Source organism: Mirounga leonina, unplaced genomic scaffold, assembly GCF_011800145.1.
Source record: "Mirounga leonina isolate KUSES-001 unplaced genomic scaffold, KU_Mleo_1.0 Mir_53, whole genome shotgun sequence".
Lineage (NCBI taxonomy): Eukaryota > Metazoa > Chordata > Mammalia > Carnivora > Phocidae > Mirounga > Mirounga leonina.
The window spans coordinates 71,109,843-71,128,446 of record NW_023270807.1 but is presented as its reverse complement, the minus strand read 5'-3'; the positions used below and the strand labels follow the sequence as shown (position 1 = coordinate 71,128,446).

General features: G+C 42.9%; 1 protein-coding gene and 1 pseudogene across 2 annotated transcripts; one reads left to right on the top strand and one right to left on the bottom strand.

Moving 5' to 3' along the window:
- Nucleotides 1-1,330: 1,330 nt before the first annotated feature.
- CALHM6 (calcium homeostasis modulator family member 6) lies at nt 1,331-4,626 on the bottom strand. 2 transcript variants are annotated; one of them, XM_034990356.1, is made up of 4 exons: nt 4,104-4,626; nt 3,236-4,023; nt 1,900-2,371; nt 1,331-1,690 (listed from the first exon to the last, which is right to left on the bottom strand). In XM_034990356.1, exons 2-3 carry the CDS (start codon nt 3,773-3,775, stop codon nt 1,949-1,951), a joined length of 963 nt encoding a protein of 320 aa, XP_034846247.1. In that variant the 5' UTR covers nt 3,776-4,023; nt 4,104-4,626; the 3' UTR covers nt 1,331-1,690; nt 1,900-1,948. The 2 variants fall into 2 exon arrangements, with proteins under 2 accessions (XP_034846247.1, XP_034846248.1); XM_034990357.1 differs by having other exon boundaries at nt 3,236-3,891.
- Nucleotides 4,627-7,573: 2,947 nt separating this feature from the next.
- On the top strand, nt 7,574-17,666 carry LOC118001353 (annotated as a pseudogene).
- Nucleotides 17,667-18,604: the final 938 nt, after the last annotated feature.

Here is an 18,604-nt window from a genome sequence, read left to right as displayed (position 1 = left end):
GTACTTTTTACTTTGCACAGCTCTCTACCATTATCGTGTTTTCTCTTAAGCATATATACTTTAACAATAATTAATATTGTGCAAGAGAAAGTGGAGCCTAAGTCGACAAAATGGAGACTATACTTTTGAAGATGGAAGGACAAATGGCAGACCAGGGATGGATTGGGGTGAGGGGGGATACTGAAAGAGAAGAATATACAAAAAAAATGGGAAAATGAAATAAAGGAAGCAAAATAAAAGTAAGCATAGAAAGAAACTGATCATGCAGTTTCTGCTGTCAACTTTCGTGTACTATATGACTCCGCAATAGGTTTCCACAACAGGATATTCAGTTCTGCTGACTGGTTAGTTCTTTTAAATGATCCTGTGCAACAAAGGGCAAATAGAGGTCAACACAGAGAACTGTCGAGAGGGGAAGAAGGGCTAAATAGAACCAGTGCTCAATTCCTTTACAGTTTACAATTTTCATGCCTTCTTTTTAAAAATATACAAAACAGCCATAAATTTGGGAGATGTGCACAAATGACAATCTAATGTCCCCTGGTATTGTCAAGCAACAGAATTTTGTCTACAGACGCTATTGTTCTCAATAAATCTTTGCATCCTCTCCATCAACAAAGCCTGTCATGTCTGTGATCAAAATCCACCTTGAACCTCTCTACTTCTGTTTTCATCACCATCAACCCAGTTCAAGTTCACTCCCACCTCTTTTCGCTGCAGGGGCACCCTGATCAGTCTCTCCATTTCCATGTTGGCTCTCCCTCTTCCCCGCCATGGCTTTTTCCACAAGAATATCAGAACAATCTTCCTAAATTGCTCATGGCATGAAAACCAAACTCCTTTGCATGATTTCAAGGAGCTGCATGACCTGTCCCTTGCTTCGTCTCTTCTGGTCACCTTTAAGGCTTCCAACTGTGCTAAGATCTTTCTGACCTCAGTCCTTTCCATGCTGTTGTGCAAACGGAAATGCTCTGCTATTTTTCGGGTTGCAGTTTCTCACAGATTTCTTTAGTCCCCTCCCATACTCTAAACCAGGTCACAATCTGTATTTCTATATTTATTTGTATGGTGTGGGTTTTATCGGACTTCTGTACTCTGTCGAAGCTGTGTAATACTCTACAGGGGTTCATAACACTGTCCTCTCTACTTTTGGGCATATTTGAAATTCCCCATGATAAAATGCTTTAAAATTTTCCCTCCGATCCTGCAAGCAAAAACCAACAGTTTTGCTTGCAATTATCCTAGTTTTTCATATCTTGTATTTTTTAATTTTACTTTCTTTTTTTGGGATAATTTTTTGGGTTTTTGTTCAGCAACCACATTAGAGCCGTAAAATGCCAGTATTTTAATGTTCCAAATAAGGTGTTATCTGCAAGACAGTGAATTTGAAATTAACATCAGATAACCTAAAAGAAAGGTCAGAAGTTCATTTGTTCTTTCAGTTTTTGCTATTGAAGTCTTTTATTTGACAGCACTATTATACAGTGAAAAGGACCGTAGACTAGGTGTATAAAACTTCTGACCTAGTTCCAGTTTGTCACTTTGAGTGAATCACTAGACTTTGCTTCCTTTTTTATAATTAATCTAATACATAGGTAAAGTTCTAATTTTTATTTGATTTAAAATTGTTCCCACAATTTGAGAAATCGAAAAAAGAGCAGTCACAAACAATACCAAAGTTTGTGTTTTTGTTTTTTTTTTTTTTTTAATTATTTATTTATTTATTTGAGAGAGAGAGAGAAACAGCATGAGAGGGGATAGGGTCAGAGGGAGAAGCAGGCTCCCCGCTGAACTGGGAGCCCGATGCGGGACTCGATCCTACGACCCTGGGATCATGACCTGAGCCGAAGGCAGTCCCTTAACCAACTGAGCCACCCAGGCGCCCAAGTTTGTGTTTTTTTAATGAAGCGAAAACTCAAAAGAACTTTCCCCGTATTCATTAATAAGGTCATAACCCAGCAGTAATGTTCATACCAGGTGTATCTACAAAGCCAAGACCAGGAATCACTGCATCTCCTTCGTTAGATCTGATACTATGACTCTTCTCTTTTCTGTTAACATATTTGTGCAACATGCTGTAGTACTGCTCCTTTGGATTGAAAGTATATAGTGATGAAATTTGCTGCCAGTCTTTAATGCTGGGGGTGTTGGATTCCTTCGGATGTGCGCACTCAAAGAAACATTTAATATTCTCTTTTGCCAATTCCGTTGCATGCTCTGTGGCCTGACTTTTAAGGATCTGCTGCTCCTGTTCCAAATAGATTTTCCAGAATTTCAACTGCAGAAAACTAACTGGAGATAGGCATCGGGAGACAGAGGTAAAAATCAGAAGGAAGATGATGACAACTGCTATCAGGATCCAGCCCAGCACCTTAGGAAAACACAACAAAACAGCAATTTAGTCACACTTTTTATTAAAAAAAAAAAAAAAAGATTAAAATCCTTTTTAAAAAAGATTTTATTTATTTGAGAGCGAGAGTGCACGCGCACGCAAGAGAGAGGGCACACGCACGAGCAGGGGTTAGGGGTAGAGGGAGAGGGAGAAGCAGAATCCCCGCTGAGCAGGGAGCTTCACCCAGGGCTCCATCCCCGGACCCTGGAATCATGACCTAAGCCGACGTTTAACCAACTGGGCCACCCAGGCGCCCCCAAATTTAAAACTTCTTACATAGAGTTTGAACTACTCACAGTGATGATGATGATCAAGCAACAGTTTTAGGTCTTAGTCTCTTAGGAGAAAGAAGTGCCTGTAACCTCCCAAACCCCTCGGTAGAACTGCTTGACAGCTCATTTCCCAAGTCATGTCAAGAGCCCAGAGAGGGGCCTATATATCACTCCGCTAGAATTCAAAACGTGGAATTTCGGCAGATCCAAAGAAACAAGCATTCATTTTCAAGAACCTCTGGGCTTTATATGCCCAGCAGCAGGGTGGGGTGGTGGCTTTAGAGCCAGGACAACCCATTTCATTGTAACAAATCTGCCTTCTTCCGGCTGGACAGACACCTCGACCTGCACATGGTGTATCAAGAGGATAATGCGGGATCGGAGGTCAAGGGCCTGGCGCGGTATCCGGCCCACAGCAGGAGCCTGCAGCTGTCCGCGCGCCTTCCCTCCTTTTCATTCGTGTTACTGAAATCGCCGCCAGGCTAGTCTGTCTTCCCGCGCCCTGCGTCTGGAGCCAGGGCACCCCGCTTGCACCTCCCCCGGCCCCTCTCCCGCGCTCCCCACGGCTGACCTGCGACTGGGCCTTGAGCTCCTTCAGCAGGTCCTGCGCGTCGGACTCCCGGGCCTGGCGGCAGGGCGCCAGCGGCAGCTGGGCCTCGCAGGTGGGCTCGCGGCCCCGACACAGGCGCCGCGCCAGGGGGACGCTCCCGCTGGCGGCGCACTCGTAGAAGGCGCCGCCGAGCAGCGCCACGGCCACCCAGGTGAGCGGCGCGAGCGCGGCGGCGTAGCTGAGCTGCGCGCACACCAGCGCGCCCCGCAGCCCCGCGCCGCAGCCCCGCGGGCGGGCGCTGCGCGCGCAGCAGCCGGTCAGCAGGCGCCAGGTGCGCGCGTTGAGCAGGTAGCCCAGCAGGAAGAGGGCCAGCGCCGGCACCAGCAGGAAGACCAGGCCGTAGGGCAGGTTCCAGGTGGCGCTGCAGGGACACTGGAACACGACGGTGGAGAACAGGCGCTCCCCGCCCGCCGTCAGGAGGGTCACCAGGCCGTAGCCCAGCGTGCTGTGATGCTTGAGGTGCACGTCTAGCACCGTCCACAACTTATCCATGGGCCTCATACCCCCCGGGGCGCCGTGGACAGGCCTGGAAGCTTCTGCGTCTTCACGGCCCTGCTCCTCCAGCGGTTTGCGTGGGCTGAGGTCTAGGGCTTTCCACTCTGCTCAGCGGCAGCTTCCTGACGGGGGGGAAAGGGACTTCTTGGGCCTCCGTGAGCTTTCGCTTTCTTATTTCAAGCAAACCAACTCTGGCCGATACACCCATTGACCTCTCAAGATCACTCGTGACCTTCTTCTCACAATTCAGGAACCTGACTGAGGAGAGACTCCATGGAATGGTTACCTTTGTTTCCACCCAACTGATGAGAAACCAGGGACTTCCCTCACTTACCCTTCCTGATTCAGTGCAGCTACCCGATAAGAGTGTATTAAATTTTACTGGCGTAAACGGAAAACGCCAGATTTTCCCCTACTGCAGCCACCTTCCTTCCGAAGCCAACTCTCAGACCCAAACGATTACAAAAAAACTAGGCAGTTACAGGAAACATTACTCGAGGACAAATTCCTGGTTTCTCTTTCATAAGCTAAATCACAACAAAGCCCAGCTCAAGTTCTAGGACGCCCACGATCTTCTGTCCTCTTCCTGTGCCCCTTCTGGACAGAATCACCAGCCTCGTTCACACTGACTGTTCTCTCCTCTGATCTCCCACAGGGCGTTAGACTGAACATAGTGTACTGGCTTCTGCCTCTTAGTCCCCCAGGTATGTCCTAACACTGTCACTACCTGGACGACATAGCTCCCTCCCACTACCAGTACCTGGTACAAAACCACCATTCTGTAGCATTTTGATGAAAAGCTGTTCTCTCTGTGTGAGTCCAAATTGTCATACAGGACAGTTAGGGCCCTCTTCTCTGAGATTAAACAGGGTACTGCCAGGCTTCCTGTAAACTTGCAGCCAAGCTCCCTATTTGAGGCATGTCATTTCTGCTTTATTTCTACACCTCAAAAAAAAAATTTTTTTTTGCTTCCCTTGTCCCTCAGCTGACTCTGTCCCTCTTACTGCTAGACTCTTCTTTAATCCCACCACACATCTCCTAAAGATGTTGCCTCCCTGCTCCACACTTTCTATATACCGTCATGAACAAATCTCACTATATCCACAACCTTTACGCAGATGGCTTTATCCAACTCTCCCTTACCTGTAATGTAACTAAAATGTGCCCTTCTGTCTTCTTGAGTAACACATTTCTCAAAACAAGAGGGAGGGTTGGCTGGCATTCTCCCATTACAATGTCCAAACCCAGGCTTTTCTGTTCTCTTCTAACAGTTTATTCTCCACTGAGGCTCAAGCTATTCAGCACAACCTCCTCCCCCTCCTCACTCCTGCCATCTGAGTTCATTCCCTTCATTTATTAAGACTTTTGCATCTGGTGACAGCTCCTCCCTAGCTCCTGTTATTTCATCAAGGATTTGGCTTCAAATATTTTTAGTTACAGAAACTTCCATCTTGTCACTCTCCTATCCCAGCTAAAGTAATTCATTTGTTAACAGTTTTAATGAGTTCATTTTTCATTCAATCATTCATTTAAATGTTTAATAAGCTCCCAGAATATGATAGAACCTATAAAAGTGCCTGGTATTATTGGGTACAATAAGGAACAAGACAGAGACCTTCCTTTCATTGAGCTTGTACTAGCGAGGATAGATAATGAGGAGGAAACTCCTCAAGGTTATGAAAGTAATTAAAGTGGAATCACGTGGTAGAGAGTATCCTGAGAAAGCCTTTGTAAGGAGAGGACATTTAAGGATAAATGTGAATGAGCAAGGCCCTGGGGTGCAAGGGAACTTAGCAGTCTGTGGTTGGAAAGAAAGCCAAAGTGATGGAACATTAAAGGTGAGAAGGAAGTTGGCACATCATGAGGGCAGAGCTGCAGGTGTAAGGTCAGGTTTAGGGGCTCTATAGACCAGATATGTGGTTTGCAACCCTGCCCCTGAAACTCATTACAGACTGAGCCGCATCCTGACCTGATTATCCTATCAGCTTGTGTCTCCAAACACTACCTCCTGGGGTTGCCACCACTGTGCTCCCCCAATCATGGATCTCCCAGATACCAATGATCACTCCGTACTTACTACAGGTTACTGTAATTGTGAGAGTCTGGGTTCTGCCAGCCAGTCTGAATTTTCTCCCAGTACCAGCAGATGAGTCTAGTACGTGACATCTACCCCTGCCATCACTGAAGTAGTGGATGGCTCTAGTTCTAAGTTCTAGTTCTAAGTCTTGAAGATTGCTCAGCCCTTTATACCCAGTTCTGTCTGGAGAAGACATTGCTGAGAAGTTCAGTACTTAGCGGAAATAGAATAATATATCAACGGTGTGGGGAGGATTGAAGAATTTTTTCTTGAGAGTAGACTAAATAAATTTGAAAGACCTTTACACTTTTGAAAATCTATAATTTAACATCAATTTACTTCAACTTTTAAAAAATGAGTGAGAGGGCGCCTGGGTGGCTCAGTCGTTAAGCGTCTGCTTTCGGCTCAAGTCATGATCCCAGGGTCCTGGGATCGAGCCCCGCATCGGGCTCCCTGCTCTGTGGGAAGCCTGCTTCTCCCTCTCCCATTCCCCATGCTTGTGTTCCCTCTCTCCTCGTCTCTCTCTCTATCAAATAAATAAAATCTTTAAAAAAAAAAAATGAGTGAGAGATTCTCATGGCAAGCACATTGGAAAACCAATTGTTATGGGTTTTGTTTGTTTGTTTTGTTTTAACTGTAGTACTTTGTTTCTCAGCACTATCATTATTGCTGTCAGGAATGGGTTTCAGAAACCTCAAAAAAATTCGTGGAAAAGAAAGGAAGAGAAACTCTTGAAAGAATTTCACACTGTAAACCTAAAAGTTCCTTGTAGTCGTCTTCAAGTGAGCTAGCTCTCAAACGTTATTCTCTGTAGTCTTCATGAGAACTCAGACTAATGGTATGACCTTGCTTGGAATATGACTTCTAGATTCTAGCAAGGTGTCGATCCTGGCCCAAGATCCACCCGTAAGAATAAAATCAAATCAAAATTCATCTGTATTTTAAGTATCCACCATGTGCAAGACACAACTTTAGATGCCAAAAATAACAAGTAAATTTAGATCTAACACTCTTAATCTTAGAGAATACCTTTCTGTGCATTATTATGTATGGATATATTGTTTATGTATGTATTTGAAAATCTGAACCCGTTATTATCTTAAGATTTTTGAATGCTTATAAAAATTCTTCCAGTGGAAGTATAAAGCAGAAGGAGGGAAAGATCAGACCCTTTCCCTGACACAGGAATGTCATTTGTTAAATGGTAATCCCATGACATTTCAAGTAATCTTTTTACAGATTATTTTCCCCTTTTCTTAGCATGATTTTCTAAACCTATCATAAAATTTTAAATATTCACTGATTCACACACTAAAAAAAATTTTTTTTTTTACAAAAGATGATTATTTTACCCCTAAGAACCTAGATGTGGCCAGTCTTTGCGGTCATCACTGTTGTCATCATTCTCATCATCGTCTGACACAATGAGTCTGTAAAGGTTCTAGTGTTCCTTCCATGGTTCTTTTTTTTTCTTTTTTTTTTTTTTCGAGAGAGTGCAAGCAAGGGGTGTGGGGGGCAGAGGGAGAGAGAATCTTAAGCAGACTCCGTGCTGAGCATGGAGCCCAACATGGGGCTCAGTCCCACAACCCTGAGATCATGACCCAAGACAAAATCAAGAGTTGATGCTCAACCGACTGAGCCACCCAGTAGAAGGCGTGGGTGGTGCCCATCCTTCCATGGCTTTTAAAACCCATGTCTATCTTCCTTTCCAACCAGGACCCAGCAGAATGGCTCCCACAAAGACGGGTGGCGAGAAGAAGAAGGGTCATTCTGCCATCAACGAGGTATTGACCAGAGAATACATTCACATCAACATTCACAAGTGCATCTATGAGTGGGTTTCAAGAAGCGTGCCCCTCGGGCACTCAGAGAGATCCGGAAATTTGCCATGAAGGAGGTGGGAACTCCAGATGTACACATTGACACCAGGCTCAACAAAGCTGTCTGGGTCAAAGGAATAAGGAATGTTCATCTGTGTGTGGTTGTCCAGAAAACAATATGAGGATGAAGATTCACCAAACAAGCTCTATCCATTGGTTACCTGTGTACCTATCACCACTTTCAAAAATCTACAGTTAATGTGGATGAGAACTAATCGCTGATTGTCAAGTAAAGGTATAAAACCACACAAAAAAAAAGCAAACAAAAAAATGTCTATTAGGAATTTTGGTAAATTACATTATGTTTTTCCATTGACTCAAATTATTTCACAGGTGGTTTTAATATATGCTAGAGCTTCATTGTCAATGGCCACTTACTTATACTTTTCTTCATCACAAGTCCAGTCCCCCTGCTGTCAAATTTGGTTTACTAGTTTGTGAACTATGATCAAAGATTTGGATTTCCAAAGATAATAATAAATAACAAGATTAAAGGACAAGAATAAAGAAAAAAGTAATTTAATAGGAGGAAATTTGGATTTCTTCAAATTATTTCTTCAAATTAAAAGTAATTTAATAGGAGGAAATTTGGATTGTCTTAAATTTGGCAATGACATCATTGCCAAATCTCAAAAATTCACATTAACTCAATGGAGAACTTAAAATGTTGTGGAAGATCTTCCCTAAAAGAATATGTCACATGAGGGGCGCCTGGGTGGCTCAGTCGTTAAGCATCTGCCTTCGGCTCAGGTCAGGATCCCAGGGTCCTGGGATCGAGCCCCACATCGGGCTTCCTGCTCAGCCAGAGGCCTGCTTCTCCCTCTCCCACTCCTCCTGCTTGTGTTCCCTCTCTCACTGTGTCTCTGTCAAATAAAAAAATAAAATATTAAAAAAAAAAAGAATATGTCACATGAGGGGTGCCTGGCTGGCTCAGTTGGTAGAGCATGCAACTCTTGATCTCAGGGTTGTGAGTTCGAGCCCCACAGTGGGTGTAGAGATTACTTAAAAATAAATAAATGAAATTAAAAAAAAATGTATCACATGAGATATGCTGCATATTTAAAACATTCACATCTATGCAATGGAATACAAAATAGGTGCATATGATTGAGGTAGATCTGTATGTGCTGGTGTGGGTGAAAAGACAAAGTTGACATGTTAATTGGAAAAGGTAAACAAAAACACTGCATGCCATACATTCATGTAAGAAAAGAAAAGAAAAAGAAAATGTATGTACGTCTCTTGCTGATGTGTATGATACTCTACAAGATTAAAAAATATGTCAAATGCTTACCTCTGAGAAGTAAGGAGAGGGTTGTGAATGAATACAGGGAGAGACTAGTTGCACACCTTTCTTTAGTGTTTGTCTTTTTTTTAAACATGCTTATGTTCCTTCTCCAATTAAAAAATACATGAAATGTTTTGATCTAATGAAGAATCTCTGAAGAAGAAATCTGGGAAGAGGCGATTTCCCAGGCTCTTCTTTGTCTTTCCTTCTCTGCACACAGAGCTTATACGAAGGGTTGCTCCCTGAACCTGAAATGCCAACAATTCACCTCTTCTTGCCAAAAGTAATAAATCCTAGTGAGAGACTGTGTTTGAAGAATATAGAAGATAAAGAAACTGAGTGTTTGAGAACTGGAAGATGGCAAAAAGCAGTAGGAGGAGAAGAGGAAAAGATCAAATGGAAAGGTGGGGTTGGGTGGCATTTACCCAAGTCCTGCATGAAACAAGATGGAAGGACCCTCTGCCTCCTTCAGAGAAGGCTTCAACTGTGCTCTGTAGGGTCTTCTATGTACCCATTATTGGCATAGAAACAAGGCAGAGAGGAAAGGCAGGTGGAGAAGAATGGAGGTGGGTGAGTGAGTGGTTAGATTGTGGAGCTTTTGAAGGACAGCAGGAAGTTCAGTTCCCAGCAGTTTAGAAACCACCATCACTTCTTTTAAATGTTGATCCAGACAAGTTTTTCCTGAGTTTCTAGGAGTTACCTCTTTTGGTCTAGCTTCATTAAAAACTATCAATGTATGGGGGAAATCCAAAAAACCAATGTATTTGATGAGTTTAGATATTGTTTAATTGTATCACGGGATGCCTGGGTGGCTCAGTTGGTTAAGCAGCTTCCTTTGGCTCAGGGTTCTGAGATCGAGTCCCAAATCGGGCTCCTTGTTCAGCGGGGAGCCTGCTTCTCCCTCTGCCTGCCACTCCCCCTGCTTGTGCTCTCTCTGTCTCTTTGACAAATAAATAAAATATTTTTTAAAAAATAAAAGAAAAATAAAAATGTTTAGATACTGTTTAATGTAGGCTGGGAACTGCTCCTGACTGAGCAACAGAGTGTTGGGGGGGGAAGTGACTCCTAGTAGAAAGAAATCCAATTTATCCCAGGATCCCTTTCCTGACTATTATCAAGTTGCAAGACCAATAAGAAAAGAAAGGAAATGCCTTTAAAGTGTTATTATTTTCTTCCCATAAGAGGAGGGAGTTGGGGCAGATATTAGAAAGTGCTTTGGGAGTTCATTACTGAATTGAAATGGTTTCTCATCTATACACACTGACACATAATCTTCAGGGCAACCAGAAAACCAGGTCGGAGGGACACCACTGTCTTCCAGCTGGAAGTCTTGGCCTTCTTAGGAACCCTGTACTCTCCTTGCTCCAGCTCTGGGGGCTCAATACTCTGCTCCTTTAAGGAGTAACTCTCCGCTCTTTAGAGATTGCTTTTCAAAGATGAACATATAGATCGTCATCTCTGTGTCTACATTCTTCTCCTAGGCAACATTTGCATCTTGGCAAGGTTTGGATAATTCCATAACACCCTGTCTCCAGGGCATTTTCTGTTCCTTCTTCCTGTTCATTTCAGACAGTGCTATGGTCAGAATATGTCCCCCCCAAATTCATATGTTGAAAATCTAACCCCCCAAAATGATGGTATTAGTAAGTGGGGCCATTCTGAGGTGCTTATGTCTTGAGGGTGGAGTCCTCATAAATGGGATTAGTGCTCTTGTAAAAGAGGCTCCATCGAGATCCCTAGCTCCGGGGGCAGTGGGGGGTGGTCTCACAGTAGCCATTAAATACTTCAGCACAGTCTCGTGGTCCACCTTACTGCAAGGGGACAAGGACATGTAACCTTACCATTTGCCAGAAGGAAAGGAATGATCATTAGTTCTACTACAGACCATTCTTTTGTTTCACTCTTCTTCCCACTCCAGAAGTCACTAACCTTCTTCCCAAAAGAAACAAACCAGAAGTCCAAACATGGAACTCACAGTCCAGAGTCTGGGTAGTGTGTGGCACTCTCTACATCAGGTCTTCACGTGGCCCATCTTGAGCTACAGAACCATGAACTAACAATAATGGATTAATCTGTCCCCCCCCAGGCAATGCACAGTGGAGGAACGGCGCCAGGACACCACAGGAAACATTTTCTTTAGCTATATAATCTTTCCAAATTAATGCAGGAGTTAGTTTTATTAGCAGCCAAATAAGAATTGGGTCTCTCTATCCTCCAGTTTCCAGGCTGCTCACCATGAGACTGCTAAACTAATGCCACATATTTTCGGAAAGGAAGTAAAACTTCCTTAAGAAACCTAATAATAAAATATAGAAAAAGTTATTTCCTCTTTGTTGTTGTCTATAACTAAAGTAAAAAGAAAACCCCCTCCCTTAATTCATTCCCTTATGTGTGGGTATGGGAGATAGTGGAGAAATGGGGCAGACAGTGGGGAAGATGAGAAATTATTTTTATCATGGAAGTGTCCTGCATTAAATACCAGTATTTGGTCCGAACTAGTCAAAAGCCTCCACTAAACTATAAGGGAAAGGGGCAGTATGGTCCTCTCCTATGCATTAAAGGCAAAGAGAACTGGACAAGCATGAGCATGTGAAGTCTACCATGTGCTGTATGATCAATTTTTCTAAATTCACCCATCACCCCTTAATCTTTTGCAGCCTCCTATTTGTCTTCTTATTACATATGACAGTTTTATAATCTTTTATTTGTTACTTACTATTTTTTCATCTCCCCAACTAGATTATATGTTTCATGAAGGCAAGGATCATGCTTGATTTAATCCCTTTTTGGTTACACAGGTCTTAGTCTAGTGCCCAGGACCTTATAGGTGTTCAGTAAATATCTGTGGTTGTAACGAGTGAATCAGTCAATGAATGGATGAATGAATGAATGAATAAATGAACTACTGCAGAGTCAGCATCATGTCTACTTTGTTCAGCTAAGAACTTGAACCCTTCTACAGAGATCCTGCCTACCTGAGCATCTTGAATTGCCAACCTTGTGACAAACAGAAGGTAAATCTTTCCAGGGAGGATGAGGACAAGACCATGGAGAAGATAAGGCCATGGGACAGGTTCCAGGTACAGCTGAAGGGCCATCTGGACACCCACCCCCACTCACTTGCATCAGAGTGACCAAGCCACAGTGGGGGGTGGCGGAGAGGCAGGTGCCGGCAGAGTAGGGACTCTCCCACAACTTCCTCCTTCCTGCCCAGCTCAGCTTGTTTACTCAGCAGAGCTGTCTGGTATCTAGCACTCACCTTCCCCACTACCAGCCGCATTTCTCTACCAGCTTCTCCCACCATACTTAGCTGAATTTCTCAAGGGAGGGACTTTTCTTTTGACTTTAGCTGTAGACTGCAACCAAAGGTAAATAACTATTTTTCTATATTTTATTATTAGATTCCTTAAAAAGAGTTCATCTCCTTTCTTGGAAGCAATGAGCCAAGCAGGAATAGGTTTTGTTGACACGTAGGCTCCAGCTTGGCTATGACTCCACTTTGGCACTCCACCTGACCCCCCCAGCCAGGCACCTGACGTAACTTATCCAGTTAACTTCAGTTCGGCTATTAATGACACTCTCCTAGCTCTCCTCCTAACTTGGGGACTGTTTGGCTAAGTATCCTTGCCAGGCTCCTCCTCACAACCATTGATTTTGGTACTCACCAAAATTCAATCCTTTCCACCTACACTACCTGAATAATCTCCTCTTGGAGGCACCACTAGCTAGATGTGTGACCTTGGGCAAGCTTTCGACCTCTCTGTGCCTCGGTTCTTTCATCTGTAAAATGAAAATAATAGTATTCTATGACTCCTTGGGTAGTTGTGAAGATTAGATGAGTTGATAGATGTAACATTCTTTTTTTTTAATTTTATTAAGTTTTTTTTTAAAATTCCAGTGGAGCTAACAAACAGTGTTCTATTAGTTTCAGGCATACAATATAGTGATTCAATAATTCTATACATTGCTCGGTGCTCATCAGTGCACTCTTAATCCCCATCAGCTCTTTCCTCCATCCCATCACCCACCTCCCCTCTGCTAAGCCTCAGTTTGTTCTCTATAGTTAAGAGTTTGTTTCTTGGTTTGTCTCTCTCTCTTTTTCCTTTGTTCATTTGTTTTGTTTCTTAAATTTCACGTATGAGTGAGCTCATATGGTATTTGTCTTTCTCTGACTTATTTTCCTTAGCATTATACTGTCTAACTCCATCCATGTCGTTGCAGATGACAAGATTTCATTCTTTTTTATGGCTGAATCATATTCCATTGTGTATATATACCACCTCTTCTTCATCCACTCATCCATCAGTGGACACTTGGGCTGCTTCCATAGTTCAGCTATTGTAAATAATGCTTCAATAAACATAGGGGCGCATGTATCCTTTCAAATTAGTGTTTGCATATTCTTTGGGTAAATACTTAGTAGTGTGGTTCCTGGGTCATAAGGTAGCTCTATTTTTTAACTTTTTGAGGAACCTCCGTACTGTTTTCCACAGTGGCTGCACCAGTTTGCATTCCCACCAGCAGTGCAAGAGGGCTCCTTTTTCTCCACATCTGCCCCAACGCTTGTGTTTCTTGAGATACATGTAACATTCTTAGAATAGTGCCTGTCAGAAAGTGTGGTCAATGACTGTTACTCTCTTTTTGCGTGTCTTTGACAACCAACTGTATGTTACCATTTCCACGTCTTCACCTCCAGGCCCTCCCCTCCTAAGTTCTCAATAGGACTTTCTGATTGCCTAGCAGACATTTCTGCTTATATGTCCAGCAGTCACCTCAAACCCACAATAGAACTCATTTTCCCCCTAAAACTTACTTCTCCTCCAGAATTTTTCTGTCATGTAAGGATATCAGTCTTTTAAGCTAGAAAACTCAGGTCACCTGTGGGTGCCACTCCATGTCCTGTGCAGCTCCATGCTGCCTCGGGGCCATCCCTCCAATCGGAACTCTTCTCCACCCTCACTGAAAGTGGACCAGCCCATTATCACCTCACTCCCCTCTGGTGGATGCCACACAGTCCTATCAGAGTTAACTTCCTGGAAGAAATCGAAGTAGGCTGGAGAAACTGTTCTGCCCATGTGAGTAGGATACAAAGTACAAAAGCTCATAGCAATAGTATGTGTGTCAGGCAAGAACTGGTTTAAAAAAGTCAAAGAACAAATATCCGACAGCATCATACAAGAGAAATTGCAAAATATTCAGACTGGAGAATGCTGTTCAGCAAGTTTAAGTAAATAAATGGCAGCGACGGCAACAACCAACAAGGACGAATGTTACAAACATTATGTGGAGCAGTAAAAATCAAACACAAAGAAAATTTTAAGTGTGATTCCATTTATAAAAACTTCACAAGCAGTTAAAACAAAATGTTATTTTCTGAGGAAGTATATACAAGTAATGAAACAGTAAAGAAAAGCAAAGTAGTGATGAAGAGTCACAAAGACAGTGGCTATTGTCTTTGGGGCTTGGATGGGATTACAATTGGGGTAGAAAGAAGGGGCAGGTGTTCACAATGTTATATTTCTACACCAGGGTGCAGGGTATAGAAGTGTTTGCCTTATAACTATGCTTTACACAGCATGTTTGTTTTAGTAGTTTTTAGTTTAGTTTTAGTAGTTTAGTAGTTTTCTGACCGTGGGTTATATTTTTTAACTTATAAGGCAGAAAAAGAAAGAAATCTAATTACACTATTTTCCAGTTGAAAACCCCCCACTACTCCCATTATCAAGAGGACAAGTTCCATATTCCCTTTGTTGACATAGAAGCTTATCCCAGTCCTGCTCCAGCCACCTCTGTCCACTCCATCCCATGCACCCCAGTTTCCAACAGCACTGACCTCCTACATTACCCATACTTACGTATCAGAGTGTTCTTCAATGATGTGCCTTTTCACTTGCTTCTACTGCTGCTTTGAATGACGTTTCTCTGTTCTTCACCCGGCAAACTACTCTCCTTTAATTCTTCGTCCAATGTCATCTCTTCATTGAAGCTATCCTCACAACCCCCAAGCAGAGTTAGTGGTTCTGTTTCCTTGTTCCCACACTATTAAAAAAGATAATAACTCTGCAGTAGTTCTTAAGTTGCCTATTGCAACATTCCTTTCAGGAATTGTGTCTCTCCTAATCGGGGAGCTTCCAGAGGGCCAGGCCTCTTCCTATTCATCACAGTGTCACTCAATAAAGTCAGTCATTCCCCGTCCACAGCTCTTCTCACTTCCGAAGTAGCCCTCACCATATTGCATATTAGCTTTCTCTCCTTACACAACTGTCTCAATGGATGTCATTCAATTTTTGTGAGAATTAAAGTAAGATTGTGTAAAGAACCCAGCGTGGTTTCAGTTATATTTTATAAATTTTTTTAGCAGTAGTGACTCCGAAATGTGCTAGAGGGCGCTAATTCACTGCTGTAATAGGCTATTGTGCTCTATGGGGTGTTAACCCTTGACTTGATCATCTAACAGAGAACCAAAGAAAGTTTAGTAAACAAATTATCAGCCATCTTTATTCAGTGAAATAAACGAATATAGTTCAAGAATTTAAGTTTGCAACTTACTTGAAATTATTTGGAGGAAGAACAATCCAACAGCTGGATTGATGGCATCATAGACTTGTTTCCATCCCTGTTTGTTTATTCCCCAACCCAGGGTAGGTCCAGCTTGCAATGGAAATGTCAAAGCACGCAACGTTGATTTTGGTGATGCCTTCATATGCACAAAAGTGAAGAAATGAGGTGTTTCCTCAACTGGGAAACAAGAGAATTGGGCTAGATCAACTTCAGGGTACCTTTCAACTCTATCATTCTGTAATACACAATTCTAGTTCTAGAAGGAAACAGGCGTGATCTCCAAAAATATAAACATTCAACCAAAAAGTGACAAAATTTAATCAAAAGTGAAAAACAAATCATTGTTTAAATCCTCCAAGCTGGAAGACAAAACAAAACAAAACAACAGTTCCAATGTTCCTTCCATAGAATGCTGGGGTTTAAAAAGCAATGTGAGTGACAAGTGATTGGCTGTCTGAAAGATGCACCGATCGTGAAATATTTTCTAGACTCTTTTATATCTCCACACCCAGGAATAATTATTTCAGACGAACCTTTGTCTTCTTTAGGAGAGGGTGATAAAGTAGGCTTATTTTATATAAAGTAATAGCCAGCCAATTGAAAGCATTATAGGTTTACAATGACTTCATTCATATCAACCACCTGAAAAACCACAAACATTTATGAATAAGAGCACATTCCAGATAATAACACTAAGTTAAGAGATGAATATTAAGAAATTAGTAAATAATTTGCTTTTACGTTTATGAAGCATTTCTACTTCATAAGAATCAAAGTGACTCACAGTTTGGGTATAAGATGAGACCAGAAACAAAACACAAAAGTCTGATTTTGCACTGATGGTTATTTCTTATGCTCCTTGTAAGCCATACTGTGGGATCTTAACTATGACAAGTAGTCATAATTTCTAATATTTGGGGATGTCTTTTAGAGGAGGAGGCAGGCTGGGACCCAAGCAGGTAACATAGTAAAAATATGGCTTCAGTGGGCGACATGATACACGTTCAGAAGGGCATTCGTTACAGTGGGAAAAGCGTGGGGAAAAGGGAGCTGTGGCAGAAGACAGGGAAGAGCCCAACACTGAGCCGGACGCCAAGAAGAGTAAGGCGGGAGCAAAGAAAAATGAAAAAGAGGCAGCAGGAGAGGCACCAGTTCTGTCTGAGGACCCCCACCCCCAGATCAGAAAACCTCACCCAGTGGTAAATCGGCCACACTCCAGAGCTGCTCCTGGAATGTGGATGAGCTTCAAGCCTGTATTAAGAAGAAAGGTTTAGATTGGGTATAGGAAGAAGCCCCCCAGATATCCTGTGCCTCGGAGAGACCAACTGTTCAGAGAACACACTATCAGCTGAACTTCAAGAGCTGCCTGAACTATCCCATCAGTACTGGTGAGCACCTTCAGCCAAGGAAGAGTACAAGGGTGTGGGCCTGCTCCCCCACCAGTACCCACTCAAAGCCTCCTATGGCACTGGTGACGAGGAACATGATCAGGAAGGCCGAGTGACTGTGGCTGAATTTGACACATTTGTTCTGGGAACAGCCTCTGTACCCAAAGCAGGTGGAGGTCTGACGCGCCTGGAGTCCTGGCAGTGTGCTGGGATGAAGCCTTTTGCGAGTTCCTGAAGGGCTTGGCTTCCCGCAAGCCGCTTGCGCTATGTGGGGGCCTCAGTGTGGCTCATGAAGAAATCCACCTTCTCTACCCCAAGGGAAACGAAAAGAATGCTGGCTTCACTCCACAAAAGCGTCAAGGCTTTGGGGAATTGCTAAGGCCGTGCCACCGGCTGACAGCTTTGGGGTCCTCCACCCCAACGTGGCCTATGCATATACCCTTTGGGCCTCTGTGATGAATGCTCAATCCAAAAATGTTGGTTGGCGCCGTGATTCCTCTCTCTTACCTTGCACTGTGTGACAGCAAGATCCATTCCAAGGCCCTGGGCAGTGACTACTGTCCCGTCACCCTAAACTTAGCACTGTGACTGACACCTCCCCTAAATTATTTTAAGCCTAGGAAATAAGCCCCACAAGCTACCTTTAAAACGTAACACCCCCCGCCCCGCTCTGGCAACTTCTTTAAAAACTGCTCTCTGGAGAAATCTGCACTGTATTTCCCTTCTAAAAGTGTGAATCCTTCAATCAGGTTTCTAGTGACACTTAGGTTTCCTTTAAACCCAAGATTTTCTCTCTTTTTCTGTGTGTGTGCATCTCTTTATCTATCTATCTATCTATACACACACACACATATATATATACATATATATATATTAAACCTCCTTTGAACTGTCCACAGGAAAATAAAGAGCTATTGTTTCAAAAAAATAAATAAAATAAAATATGAGGATGTCTTTTAGTCTATCTTATTTTTTAAAGTCTACTTTGACAAAAAAAATTTTTGCTTGCTCTTTTCAGTGTCACAAGATTAAAGGAAAAATTGCTGCGAGACTTTAATAGTTTCGACGTGATTATGTTCATCACTCAATAGTTTAAATTATTATAATGTGGCATTTTGAACATTTCAAATAATCAAAAGCAAATATTAAAACGTTGTATTTTGAGCTTCATGAAGTAGCCCATAATAATTGCTGGGCATCTCTAGTTCCATTTCTAAATTTTTTTTTTTTAAGATTTATTTATTTATTTGAGAGAGCGAGAATGAGAGAGAGTACATGAGAGGGGGGAGGGTCAGAGGGAGAAGCAGGCTCCCTGCCGAGCAGGGAGCCCGATGCGGGACTCGATCCCGGGACTCCAGGATCATGACCTGAGCCGAAGGCAGTTGCTTAACCAACTGAGCCACCCAGGCGCCCTCTAGTCCCATTTCTTAACCTCTCTGAGCCTAGCTTCCTAATTTATAAGATGGGGCTGTAGCTTGTATCTTCCTTACATCCTTACTGAATCGGTGTGCAGATGTGTGCAAAATTCTTGCTCTCCGGGCCTCAGTAAGAGGGCTGTTATTATCACTGCTAGGCAGTATGCTTTAACATCATCACGGCGTAAACATGGACAGGGCAGTGTTTTCATGAATTATTGGACAT